General features: G+C 38.0%; 1 protein-coding gene across 2 annotated transcripts in view; it reads right to left on the reverse strand.

Annotated features, from left to right (window-relative positions):
• Positions 1–14,240, reverse strand: part of KIF15 (kinesin family member 15) — a 56,320-nt gene that overhangs the window by 35,390 nt on the left and 6,690 nt on the right. For both annotated transcript variants that reach the window (XM_088831693.1, XM_088831692.1), the window contains exons 2-7: positions 13,309–13,351; positions 12,623–12,806; positions 9,670–9,746; positions 5,916–5,953; positions 2,430–2,527; positions 982–1,161 (exon numbers count right to left, since the gene is read on the reverse strand). In XM_088831693.1, the coding sequence (XP_088687819.1) occupies positions 982–1,161; positions 2,430–2,527; positions 5,916–5,953; positions 9,670–9,746; positions 12,623–12,806; positions 13,309–13,351 (620 nt within the window). The remainder of the gene's footprint in view (positions 1–981; positions 1,162–2,429; positions 2,528–5,915; positions 5,954–9,669; positions 9,747–12,622; positions 12,807–13,308; positions 13,352–14,240) is intronic.

Raw genomic sequence — 14,240 nt, forward strand, 5'->3', positions numbered from 1 at the left:
CCAGTACAACCCTTGGCTCCACTATCTACCAGCTGTGTGGTCTGGGGCCACATGACCTTTTCAAGGCTTGGTCCCATATGTGTAAAATGGGGATGTGGGTACCTCCCGCACAGTGCAGAAGACCTCAAACGGTAATATGCATGCTAACCACCTAGTCCCATTAAAATTCAGATTCTGATTCAGTAGACGTGAAGTACAGGCTGAGATCCTGCATTTCTAACAAGCTCCCAGGTGACACTGATAATATGAGAACTATATTTTTGAGTGGTAAGGTCGTAATATGTATTGGATAAATAAAGAAATTAGTAGCTGACCTCAAAAAGCAGATAAAAAATTAAATGAAATAATGTACACAAAGAAGTTAGTATAGGCTTCAGCACATATACTCAATGAATAGAGCTGTTATAACCCTATTAACCAGTCACAGCATAAAAATGAAATTGTTTATATCTTTTATTTTTTGGTTAATAATTCATGCTTCCTTTTCATAAGACAAAATAGTGTATATTAAATATTAGATAAATACTGACATTTACACAGCTGCAAAGAGAAAGAGCAATCCTCATTCAAACATGAGACAAATTCAAAATACTATTAGCTTAAAAAAAGTGTGGGACGTCCCTGGTGGTCTAGCGGTTAAGACTCTGCACTCCCAGTGCAAGGTGCCCAGGTTCAATCCTTGGTCAGGGAACTAGATTCTGCATGCCACAACTAAGACCCGGTGCAGACAGATAGATAGATGGTGAATGAATGGAATGAACAATACCAAGCTAACCCAACATCAAGGGGTCAAACATCTCTTTTAACAAAGGGGAAATTTATAAAATATGGTCACACTCTTTTTTCTCTCCTTCTCATGAACATCCTGGCTATGGCTTTACAAAATATCTTTAGTAACACAATTCTTTCTTTTTTTGAGGTCAAGGCATTCTTCACAGCATGCTATGTTGTCTACGGATCAAATCATTCAAAGTAGGGTACCTGATAGGCTTCAGCCGCTGAGGTCACCACCTGTTCTACTGCACCAACAACAAAGACCCCCTTCTTAATATGCTCCCTTATGTACAGTCCAGCCGATGCAGAGTCCAGCAGGTCATAGATGTGCTCGTTGTAGATCTCAATAAATGAACACTTACAAAGAAAACTCTTTCCAACTCCAGCCTGTAAAAGAGAAGCCTGGTTTAGTGATACTGTTTTCATGAGTTCATCTCTACCTTTCATGAGCACTCATCTTTCACTCACTTCACAATATATAAATTTCCTACAATATTATCCTTTACACAGATACTTAAAAGTCAGTTTAAAAACATAGGTTACTAGTTTCAACACATCATAACAGTTTTAAGCAGCATCAAACTGTGGTCCCAGGAGCCCTGACGCTTCCAACCAAGACAGGGCAGGAGGACTTGAGCATGCCAAATGGGCAATTCCATTTTTTGCTTAATTGAGGTATAATTGATATAGAGCATTATACTAGTTTCAGGCATACAACATAATGATTTGATATTTGTATATACTGCAAAATGGTCATAAGTCTAGTTAACATCCATCAGCATACATAGTTATGTAACTTTTTTTCCTTGTGATGACAACAGCAATTCCATTTTCATCTGTCATATACTGGACTTCCTCATAAGTGTATCTGAATCAAGTGTTATATTTTTCAAATGACAGAAAATAAGGCATTTTAAAAGCCTCTCGCAAAAAAATAAACAAAAAGCCTTGCTATAGGATTTTTAACCACAGAAATGCATGTCACTAAATCTATTTCACTGGCATGTAATATGCTTATCTAACTGCAATGGTAAAAGAGAGTTTCTGCAAAAGGGGTTAAGTGGTAACTCAATGTTATATATCAGTCTCCCTGGCACATAGGTAATAGAATACAGAACACTACAGGCTCTTAAGCCTGGAATTCACTAAGGTAATGATGCACAATAAAGAGAATGGCCCAATCTGGGAGCTAATGCAAAATGGAAGCCCACGGAGCCAGGACAACAGAGCCATGTCAAGTGTGAAGCAAGATCGTGGTCAGATGGCAGCGGGTAAAGGAGGTCAAGTTGGCCCGTTACTACTGCCAGCCTAGGTGCAGGCAGGTGATATGGCTTCACCAATCTGTTTTCCTTGGTTATGATTTTCTTTACACTTTCTCTTTTGTAAAATCTGAGTGTCTAAGAAGCACTACTTTCTACTTTCTTTTAATGTCAGATCAAGGAAGATGCATATTTTATAGACTAAAAGCCTTTAGAAACAGAAAACTCAGAATCCTTAATTTTATCTTGAGAACTAAAGGACTTTTTTATACCACTCTAGCCTATCCATGTGTAGATGACCAATTACACCCCTCCATGTATCATGAACTATTAGTAGTTAACTACTCAAAACTAGATATTGCATAGAATTCCCTTTATTTTTACAATAAGTTTTACCTTCTCTTTTTCACGTTCAATTAAGGAAAACAAATATTCAAAACTTCGAGGGATTACACCTCTCAGATTATGAGAAAAATTATCAGATTCAGATGGTCCTAAAGAAAAACAAAAAACACAGATATGAAACTGTTCATCTTTATTCTGTAACAGGAGTCCTTCAAAATGGCAACAGTGAAAGACAATTTAACAGAAGACACATTGTATAATCAATTTCTTCTGGGCTCCCAAACAAGTTAATTTGTGGTAAGAGATGGCATAAGAGAACCAGCCTATCAACAGGTGCATGATAGTCACTAAGCCATTTGAAAAAGTAGCTGCTGTTTGATAAATTTAAAAATCCATTGAAGTCCCAAGCTTGAAATGTTTCCTTCTGCAGATATCAAAATTAGCAGAAATAACAAACAATTATACTTTACTGTTGCATAAGACATTCAGTCGTCTAGGATAACCTTTATACACTGGCAATGTGGCCAAGGGCTAATTAAATACTTAATCTCTTTGAGTTTTTCACTATAAAATGGAGATAATAATGGAAATAACTATCTCACAGGGTATAAAAATTAGCTGCTGCTGCTACTGCTGCTAAGTCACTTCAGTCGTGTCCGACTCTGTGTGACCCCATAGATGGAAGCACACCAGGCTCCCCTGTCCCTGGGATTTTCCAGGCAAGAACACTGGAGTGGGTTGCCATTTCCTTCTCCAATGTGTGGAAGTGAAAAGTGAAAGTGAAGTCGCTCAGTCGTGTCCGACCCTTAGCGACCCCACGGACTGCAGCCTACCAGGCTCCTCCATCCATGGGATTTTCTAGGCAATAGTACTGGAGTGGCTTGCCATTGCCTGCTCCGATAAAAATTAGCATTAGCTAGCATTTTCTTAATTGGGCAATAAAAGCCAGCGTGGTAACAAAGATACTGTAGGAATACGTCACAAGATTTCTATACAGAGAGAAAACTGAAGAGGAATTCTACCCTTATTTTGTTAACACTGGAGAAAGGGGGAAATGTAGTAGATATGTATGTAGTAGGAGTTTTTGGAATATTAATTCAAACCAGCTATATTTACCAGAAAAAAGAATATAGCTAGAAAAGATCTAAAAGTTACTATATGTATTAGTTAATTATACCTTACAGACCAAAGGAACTAAGAAAATGCTGGTGTATGCAAGAAAGCTACAGAAAATAAATTTTAAAATATTATCATCATCTTGATGTGCTATATCTAAAATATATTAAATGGACTTTGTAAACTGTACCTTAAATGTGTGTGTGTGTGTGTGTGTGTGTATGCATATATACACAAACAGCAGAAAAATGGAAGTAGAGTACACAGAGGACAGAATATTAGAGTATGTGCAGATCATTTAACATTTTCCTGCTAAATCCTATACAAAGATATTTAGCACACTCGTTACAGTTACTTTATCATCTCTTGCCTAGTCTCCTGACTCGGTTCGCAATCCTGCTTCTGTTCTAACCCCTTCTTATAGTCTCTACTCCATTCAGCTGCCTGAGTGGTACTTTTAATTTAACATCACTTCGTGCAATGCTTCTTAAAAAAACACAAAAAACAAACCTTCCCATGACTTCACATCCCCTCATAAAAAAAAAATCCAAAATCCATGACTTGCCCTCTGGCTACAGTTCCAACCTGCCCGTAATTCTGGAAAATTCCACTCCAGCCCCATGTGTCTTCTTACTGTTCCTGAATACTTTTCCGCATACTCCCAACTCGGGGCTTGCCTGTGAGTTTGCAGGGACAGCCCCTCTGCAGAAGATTCTTCTCCTACAGTCTCAAGGTTCCTTCTCATTTCATTCATTAAGTCTCTTCAAATGTCACCCCAAGAGGCCTCTCTGACTCACCAACCTAAAACAGTACCCCCTGCTCTTTTTTATCCCCTTATTTTTCTTCACAGCACTTATTACTGCAGCTGTTTAGTCACTAAGTCGTGTCCAACTCTGCAACTCCATGGGCTGTAGCCCACAGGATCCTCTGTCCTTGGGATTTCCCAGACAAGAATATTGCAGTGGGTTGCCAATTCCTCTTCCAGAGGATCTTCCTGACCCAAGGACTGAACCCACATCTCCTGCTCGGCAGGCAGATTCTTTACCAATGAGCCACTAGGGGAGTCCATAGTACTCATTACCTCTTGCATTACTAGATATTTGTTTGCTTTCAATTGTACATCCCCCCCATGAGAATTATAAGCTCCAAGAGAGCCTTGACATTGCCTTTTATTTGAACAGACCACCAGAGCCTTGAAGAGTGCCTGGCGTATTTTCAGTACTCACTTATATGTATGTTGCTGTAATTTCAGAGAAAGGAAGACCTTTCTTACTAAAACTCACAATTCAGAAACCATTAAAAAAAAAACAACCCTGAAATTCAACCATATAATAATAAAAATTTTAGCGTAAGAAATACTTAAGTAAGCCAATAGAAAAAAACTAGAGACAAATCTGTCATCTATATCATAGACAAAGAGCTAATCTATTTTATGAATCCCCACAAATGAGTAAGAAAATAATAAGCTAATTTTTAAATAAGAAAAAAAGCTTGAATGTGCATTTAACAGTGAGGCTATTTAAACGTTCAATAAATGTATAAAAGGTGGTCAATGGAAATCAAGGAAGTGCAAATAAAAACATAATGAATCAGTACTACACACACTCCAGAACAACTAAAATTTTTAAAAAGGACAATACGAAGTGTGGACATGGACATAGAGCGCTGGGAAATTCCACGTTTACACATCTCTATCACGGCCCTATCTACAAAAGCTGAACGTACACAAACTATGACCCAGCAAGTCCGCTCCCGGAAGTTTAAAGTTCAATAGAAATGAATTTTAAAAGACACATACAAGAAAAAAATGTCCATAACACCATTATTCATGGGGTCTAAAACTCTATAGCAACAGCAGAATGGAAAATGTGATCTATTCATACAATAATGTATTATACAGTAACAGAAATAAACTACTACTACATGCAATAACATGAGTGAATCTCAGAAACTTTATGCTGACAGAAAGACTCCAGACATAAAAGAGTAAACACAGTAAAATGTCATTCATGGAAGTGCAAAAACAAGCGAAACTAGTGATGACAGAAGTCAGAGTAATACATACATCATGGGGTGGAGTGGGAGTAGATACTGATTAAGAATCTTGGTCAGAAGAGTGGTTATACGGGTATATAAATATGTAAAATTTCATTAAACCCTCTTCAAAAGTTGTTAGTTAAGCACATATTCTGTGCTAAGCTTTGAACTGGAAACAGCCAAAAACACAGATTACACTGTTATATAATGGAAGTTGCACTCTGACAAGAACGTGGGAAATGACCCTAATTTCATGAGTTCAACATCATACACAGAAAGTATGACTTTCCAAAAAACATGCCAAGTTCTGTTATCACAAAAGAGTAGACTAAAAAAAAAAAAGACTAGACTAAGCCAGTAAATGTTAATCTCTAGTTTACTTACCCATCATGGTAAATGTTTTCCCTGAACCAGTCTGGCCACTGTAAAAAAAAGAATGTTTTACATATTATTTTCACACATGAAATTCAGAAGACTACCTAATTTTAATACGGTCTGCTAGTATATAAATTTTCCCCACAAAGAACTAATTTTCTTTCTAAAATTTATACCAGGTAAAAAGTGAATGATCCATTTTCTTTCTCTCCTATTCTACTACTAAGAGCTCACTGCTCTTAATTGTCTGATAAGTCCTTCCAGAGTAAACAAGCACAGCCATCAGAGTTTTCATTTAATTTTTATTTACAAAATTGGAATGTCATTCATACTTCTCTGCAACCTGTTCCCCCCCCTTTTTTGTGTGTGTACACATTTAGTTTTATTGTAACAAAGCAACTTGTACACTTTTAACGTTTAAAACTGAGCATCATCTTTCCTTTCCAGTGAAACAAAAAGAAAAATTTAAAAATAAACAGGAACAAAATTACAAGAGAGAATGTCAATTGCAAATAAGATCCTACAGGTTCTGCTGATTCTCCCATCGAGTCCCCCTTAATTTTATTTCAGATATTTTTCTACATGGGTAAATAGAAATCTACCTCTTAATGTTTAATGGCTACACAGTATTCCATGAAGGTATCATAATTTATTGAACCAGAACCAATTAGGATTTTTGTCCTAATTTTTTCTGTTCTAAATAATGCAGCAATTCTCCTCCTAAATTCTGCCTTTAAAAGATACTAAGACATCGTCATACTAAAAATAAAACAATTAAAAACATCCTTATGCGGTAGGCTTATTTTGGGTAGTGTCATAATTTCTCAGGTACCCTGAGAAACAGGGGTATCAAAAAAAATACAAAAATAAAAATTTAAGTTGAATATAGTTGTCAGGATGATAAATGTGTTTAGCTTGGATTCATAGCACAAACATACAATTTTGAGTTTACTTTTTGGTTCAATGCCCCAGGAGCTAGAAAACAGCATAATCTACTTGTTACCTATTTCTTTTGGAAGCAGGTTGGAAATAAGTTCTTTAGTTAACTCAGAATGAGAAATAGATATTGCTGAGTGCCCTACTTGAAAGTGAAGGGGACACTATTAACAATAACTTTAGGAACTTCCTTGGCAGTCCAGTGGCTAAGACTTCATGTTTCCAATTCTGGGAGCTCACGTTTGATCCCTGGTCAGGAAACAAGATCCCACATGTCGCAACTGACAACTGGTGCTGCCAAATGTATTAAATAAACAAATATCTTTTAAAATAGCTCATAAACCAGAAAGTATGCTCATTCAACCAAAAAATCAATGCTCACTTCTCTCCATGTACTTCTCCTTTCTACCCTCAACTACCAAAAGTAATTTCCAAAGTAAATACTATGATTAGTATGCCTATAGGATCTTCAAAGAAAACACTTTGAAGATACATAATCTCTGGTTACTGGGGATTTCATTTTCGAGCTTTACAACTCAAAATATTCTGTGAGGAAAAAAATCCTTTCTTCTCTTGAGAAGAAATATGAGAAAATGGTTAAGAGCTTCACTGATGAAGAGAAAACATTTAGTTCTGCTGAACACAACTGAAAACCAAGCATGAACAGCAAAGGAAATTTTCAAGCAAGAAAGTGTGTGCAAGATGAACTCAAGCTTCAGACTTTTGGATTTTTATTTTTATTTTGAGCCTGGCAAGCCACTCCAGTACTCTTGCCTGGAAAATCCCATGGATGGAGAAGCCTGGTAGGCTGCAATCCGTGGGGTCGCTGAGGGTCGGACACGACTGAGCGACTTCACTTTCACACATTGGAGAAGGAAATGGCAACCCACTCCAGTGTTCTTGCCTGGAGAATCCCAGGGACGGGGGAACCTGGTGGGCTTCCGTCTGTGGGGTCACACAGAGTCGGACACGACTGAAGTGACTTAGCAGCAGCAGCAGCAGCAACATATACACACACAAAAATCAGCTATTCAAAATGAACTATATAATTCACTAAATTCACTGTATTCTATTAAAAACTTCTGGTTCTAGATAAAATTAGGAAGTCTGTTGCTAGAAGAAAGGGAAAAAATAATTATAAAATCCACCTTGTATACCTGCCAAGATTGTCAGCTTACATTCTAATATTAAATCTAAAACAATATTTGAAGGCTGCCAATATTTAGAAACTCCAATACTTTGGCCACCTTATGCGACGAGTTGACTCACTGGAAAACAGTCTGATGCTGGGAGGGACTGGGGGTGGGAGGAGACGGGGACGACAGAGAATGAGATGGCTGGATGGCATCACTGACTCGATGGACATGAGTTTGAGTGAACTCCGGGAATTGGTGATGGACAGGGAGGCCTGGCGTGCTGTGATTCATGGGGTCGCAAAGAGTCGGACACGACTGAGCGACTGAACTGAAATGAATATTTAGAAATTCACAATCATTGTGCACTTCATTTATTTTGGTCACACTGAGGGGTTTACAGTATCTTAGTTCCCTTTCCCAGGCCACTGCAGTGAAAGCACCAAGTCCAAATAACAGGCCCACCAGGGAATTCCCATCATCATGCACTTTCAATACATGTCGTGAAGACGTCTGATAGTTTCTTATACTACAGGACCCAGCAACTGTATCTCTAGGTATTTACTCAAGTGATTTGAAAACTTATGTTCACTTAAAACCCTATATTCAAATGTATGTACTAACTTATTCATAATCACTAAAAACCGGAAGCAATCAGAGAAAGAGAGAAAGAAAAAGCTATTGATGCATGCAACAACACAGAGAAATCCCAAATACACTTTACTAAGCAAAAAAGCCAGATCCAAAAGGCTACATATTGCGTGATTTCTTTGGAAAAGGCAAAACAACAGCAATGGAAAATATATTAGTGTATCCAGCGGTTGGGAGAAAAAGAAGTGGTTTACTATGAATGCAACAAGAGGAACTTTGAAGAGGAAGGGGCTGTTCTCTTCTGTAGGCATGCCAAAAACATGACTCTGCAACTGTCAATACACTATGCAACCGTACATCACAAAGGGTGACTAACAAACAAGCAAAACACATCAAACTAGGATGTCAGAGACCCCGGGATGAAATGCATCTAACTGAATTACAAGTTCATGACACACTGCAATGAAGGCAGTAGGCAGAAAAGGAGCTGACCTAAGTTGACAAAATGAGGTTTTGATTAGAAATTGTAGGATTTAAGGGGAAAAAAAGGATCTGTGCATCAACAATGTACTCAGTAAAATTGTTTCTCACAGGGATCCAGGCTAACAACTTGGAAACTGCTTTACATGTGTACTGAGGCTGAACAAATACATAAATGGATGATAGCAGCAGGAATCCAGGTTTCTGTCAGCTAGGAAGTTACAGATAAAAAAGAAAGGAAGGTTAGAACGAACCCACGTGGATTCTCAACCCTTGGATTAGTCAGACAGTAGCATGAACTCAAGTTTAGCTTACTATATATATTCAAAAGAAACAGATAGGAACAGAAACAATTGTAGATATGTCTCCACATGACCTAGCATATGTGCATATATTATCAAGCTCTGTCTGCTGAGATGGCCTAGAAGCAAAACACAGTCCTGCTGACACCTTTATTTTAGCTCAGAGAGCCCTGTCGGACTTCTGACTCACAAAACTATAAGATAATAAATTTGTGTTGTTTCAAGCCACTAAGTATGTGGTTATTTGTTACAGCAGCCATAGGAAACAAATAGAAGCACTTACTATTGTAACCTTGTATAAGAACACAGGGAAACACTTACTATGCAAAGATGGTACCATTGTAACCGCTCATGCAAGACTCCACAATGCTTTTGGCCACAGTTGAGAACATAGACTCCTATAAATGTAAGCACCAAATATGTTAACATTTCACAAAAATGAAAACATTTTTCCTAAACTACATTCTAAAACAGAATAACACTTGTGTGCAAATTTTCATTTGCAATGTGAAAATTATATCCACTATACAAAAAAGGGCTAAAATATTTAAGATGATAAAATGGTAAACATAATTATATCCATTAATCTGCTATGCAATTATAGATTTAAACCCCACGGCTAGACATTATATAGAAATTAGCATGCTGCACACAATATTATACTGGTATTAGCATAAAATACATACCCCTATATGTTCTTCAGTACTTTCCCCACAAACTTTTATCTGATTTTTACTTTAATTTTTATACACAAGTAGATGCATCATTAGAAAAGATCCTGATGTTGGGAAAGACTGAAGCTGGGAGAAGGGGACAACGAGGATGAGATGGTTGGATGACATCAATGACTCAATGGACATGAGTTTGAGCAAATTCCGGGAGATGGTGAAGGACAGGGAAGCCCGGCGAGTTGCAGTTCATGGGGTCGCAAAGAGTTGGACACGACTAAGTGACTGAAAACAACAGATGCACTTGTATTAACAGAGCAAGAATTCAGATACCTGCACTGTCCGGTATTAGTAGCCATGAGTCACATGTGGCTACAGAGCACCTGAAATGTGTCTAGTTCAATTTGAGATGTAAATATAAAATGTGTTGTAAATATAAAACAATCATCAGTTTTGAAAGGCTGAACATGAAAAAAAGAAAGGAAAATATCTCATTAATAACTTACTTTATGTTCATTACATGTTGAAATGTATTTTAGAAATACAAGGTCAAATAAGATATAGAATTAAAATCAATTTTACCCATTTCTTTTTAATTTTTTAAGCATGTAGTTACTAGGGAATTCCTTGGTGCTCCAGTGGTTAGGACTCGGTGTTCTCACTGCTGAGGGCCCAGGTTCAATCCCTGGTCAGGGAACTAAGATCCTGCAAGGTGTGCAGAACGGCCAAAATTGTAGCTATTAAAAATTTTTTAATTATTTATATGTGACTCACTTTCTATATCCATTTTTCAGACATGTCCTAGATGAAAAAAAGATCTAAAAATCTATGTCTCACCAAAAACGCAAATCATGTGTATTACAAGGGAACAATCAATATGTGTGATGTCCAATGCAATAAACATTAGCCATATGTGGCTATTAAAGTCAGGTCCTCAGACACACTATTCATATTTCACATGTGGCTAGGACATCTGAGAAACTAATAAACTGAAAAGGTGAGTTTTAAATTTTAATTAAATAACCATGTGTGGCTAGAGGCTAATGCAATGGACAGCACAGATACAGAACATTTCCATCACCACAGAAAGTCCCAGTGAACAGTGCTGACTAGATTTTAACCAAATTGTTCTTAATTAGAAAAAATTATTGAAAGCATAGTAATTATTTTTTGGCTATGCCCTGCAACATGTGGGATCTTAGTTCCCCCACGAGGGATCAAACCCACACACCCTGCAATGGAAGTGCAGAATCTTAACCATTGGACCATCAAGGAAGTCCCAACACCATAGTAATCTTACATTGATCACTCTCAAAGTGGTTTTAGTTGCTAAGTCATGCCCAATTCATTCTCAACCCAATGAACTGTAGCCCACCAGGCTCCTCTGTCCATGAGATTTCCCAGGCAAGAATACTGGAGTGGGTTGCCATTTCCTTCTCCAGGGGATCTTCCCAACCAAGGCAGGCAGATTCTTTACCAGTGAGCCACGTGGGAAGCCCTTGAATGTCTGTATCCTCCCTAATATTCCCACATTGAAATACTAAGCCCCAGTGTGATGGTATTTGGAGATGGGGTCGTTGCGAAGTAATTAATCATGAGAGTGGAGCCCTGCCCTCATGATGGCGGTATGGCCACACCTTGGAGATACTGTAGGTTCATTTCCAGACGAGCTCAATAAAGTGAATATAGCAGCAAAGCGAGTCACATGAACTTCTTGGTTTTCCAGTCCATATCAAAGTTAAATTTATACTATACTATAGTCTATGAAGTGCGGGACAGGTTATTTCTAAGAAAACAATGTATTTGTCTTAACATAAAAATACTTTATTGCTAAAAAATGCCAAGAGTTACAACAGTAACATCAAAGATTTCTGATCACAGATCACCATAACAAATATATAGTCCATGGGGTCGCAAAGGAAAAAGTACGAAATATTTCAAGAAATATTGACCACAGTGTGACAGAGACGTGAAGTGAGCAATGCTGTTGGAAAAACGATGGTAATGGAGCTGCTCAATGCAGAGCTGCCTGCCACAAACCTTCAACTGTATATAAATAAACCTAGTATCTGCAAAGTGCAATAAAACAAGGTATGCCTGAGTTCATTTATAAGAAGACACACACAGAATTCTCTCTTTCCACCATGTGAGAACACAGTGGAAGGAATCTAGGGAGTCCTCACCAGACACTGGATCTCTAGCACTTGCTCTTGGATTTCCCAACCTCCAGAACTTTGAGAAATAAATGTTTATTGTTTAAACCATCCAGTCTCCTATTTGTGTAACAGCAGTCAGAACTAAGATATTCTTCTTAAACTAGGCAGTTCAACTTTACTTATTAATCATCCAGGGGCTCTCAAAAGTATACCTTCAATAATCTCCATCACTGGTTGGAGAGGGAAAGCAAAACCGGCTTGTCATTCTGTTGCAAACTTTGACGGAGGCAGAAAAATATTTAATGAAATTAAATCTAAAATGCTAATGGAATATTTGAGCTTCCTTACTTATTTGAGATCTATCAAGCTGATGAAATCAGAAATGAAATTCTCCCAAGTAACAGAATCTTGTATCCAAATGAAAAGTGGAGTTCCCCAAATTATCATTACCTGAGTGGTGTCCATGTTGGCCACATGATCAAAGACAAAGGTCTTAGGCTCAGGGTTGGAGTGCAGCCGGAGAGTCGTAGAAGAGAGCACAGATAAGCATAAGCTTTGCTCTCCATCAGCTGATCCAGAACCCTCTGGAGGTGGGCGTATTCGTACGAAAACTTTGATAGCATCACCTTCATTACTAAAGACAAAAGACGTAGCAGCTGAAGTTACAGGAGAAAAAGAATCTGAGCCTCATATTGCCTCTAGCGTTCCTATATCAAGTTTCCCCACAAGTCCAAAATCTGTCAATTGACACTGACCTCTTTTCAAGAGTCACACATGACCCAAACCCTTTACTGATCTATAACTTCCTCTGATCTCTTCACAATTGCCACTTTCAAGACTTTACTACTTGAAACTAACTGAAAGGTAGTTCCAAACTCTGCTTATCTCTGGTTTCCCTCTTAAAAGCAATAAACTAAGTCATTCTAAAGGAGAATTATGTTATTGATTCCATCTTTTAACCCGGAAAGTGAGAAGACAGGGCTAGAGAGGAGACGTGATTTTTCTGTATTTCCAAGTAGCTGAAGACAAAGGTTAACGCTGAAACAAGGATCCCTTACTTACTATGCTAAATGGTTTCTTTTGGAATACTACATCCTTAATTCTTTTGGCCTCATTCTTAATATTTTTTTCCTTACCTTGGTTGGTTAGACTGACAGTTTGTCACACTGCGTAACTCAGCTAGAAAAAAAGATAAGAAGTCATTAAAGATTTTTTAGAGTGCAACATAAAAACCCCATTCTTCTAGCCTGTTCTTCAGTTGCTCACATTCATCAATCTCCAGATTCCCTGGCCTGGGCATGACAGGGGACAGGCCTCGATCTTCCTACCTATTCTAACTGTGAGCAGGCTGGTTAAGGGGTCCCTAGAGAAAGTGAACCAAGAATGGCTTTCTCAACATAAGAGAACTCATTGTGGCTTAAGCCATTTTGTGATCTAAGCCTGGCCCAATGTTTGCCTTTCAACAGGTCTCAGTAATTAATGATCTTAAGGGAGGGAATGTAGAAACACGGGAGGAGCAGTCAAGAAACAATAGTGCAGTCTTGGGGCACCCTCCTGGCTACTCAAGGGATACACATAATATACATTTGAGTTCTTGAGGAACTAAGGCCCCTACCCAGGGAGAGGATGGAATGATGTTGATCCTCCAGACTTCAGTCAACTAAAGCTTGGACTTTGTTGACCTCTGCCCTAACTCTATGCTAAATTTCATCTGTTCAATCAAGTGCTTTCATGAATATACATACACCCTTAGCTTAAAATCTCCCCAATTTTGCTGTTCAGAGAGACTGCTTTGGAAAGATTCTGGTGTTCTTATTTACTTATTTGAGACAGCTTACATGTTGGTATCAGGAAAAAGACTTTAAAGCAGCCATTACAAAGATGCCTGGAACTAAAGGAAATCATAATTACATTAACTTTGAGCTGAAAGAAAAAAAGAACAACCAAGCTCTAAGACAGATCAATAGAGATTATGAAGGCCAAAGAATACAGAGAGAAAAGAATGAAAAGTGAAGTGAACCTTGCAAAAATGTAGGCCCACATTAAGCATACCAAAACGCATAAATGG

Source organism: Moschus berezovskii, chromosome 24 (assembly GCF_049115385.1).
Source record: "Moschus berezovskii isolate FMDL1 chromosome 24, NW_MosBer_1.0, whole genome shotgun sequence".
In the NCBI taxonomy this organism is placed as follows: domain Eukaryota; kingdom Metazoa; phylum Chordata; class Mammalia; order Artiodactyla; family Moschidae; genus Moschus; species Moschus berezovskii.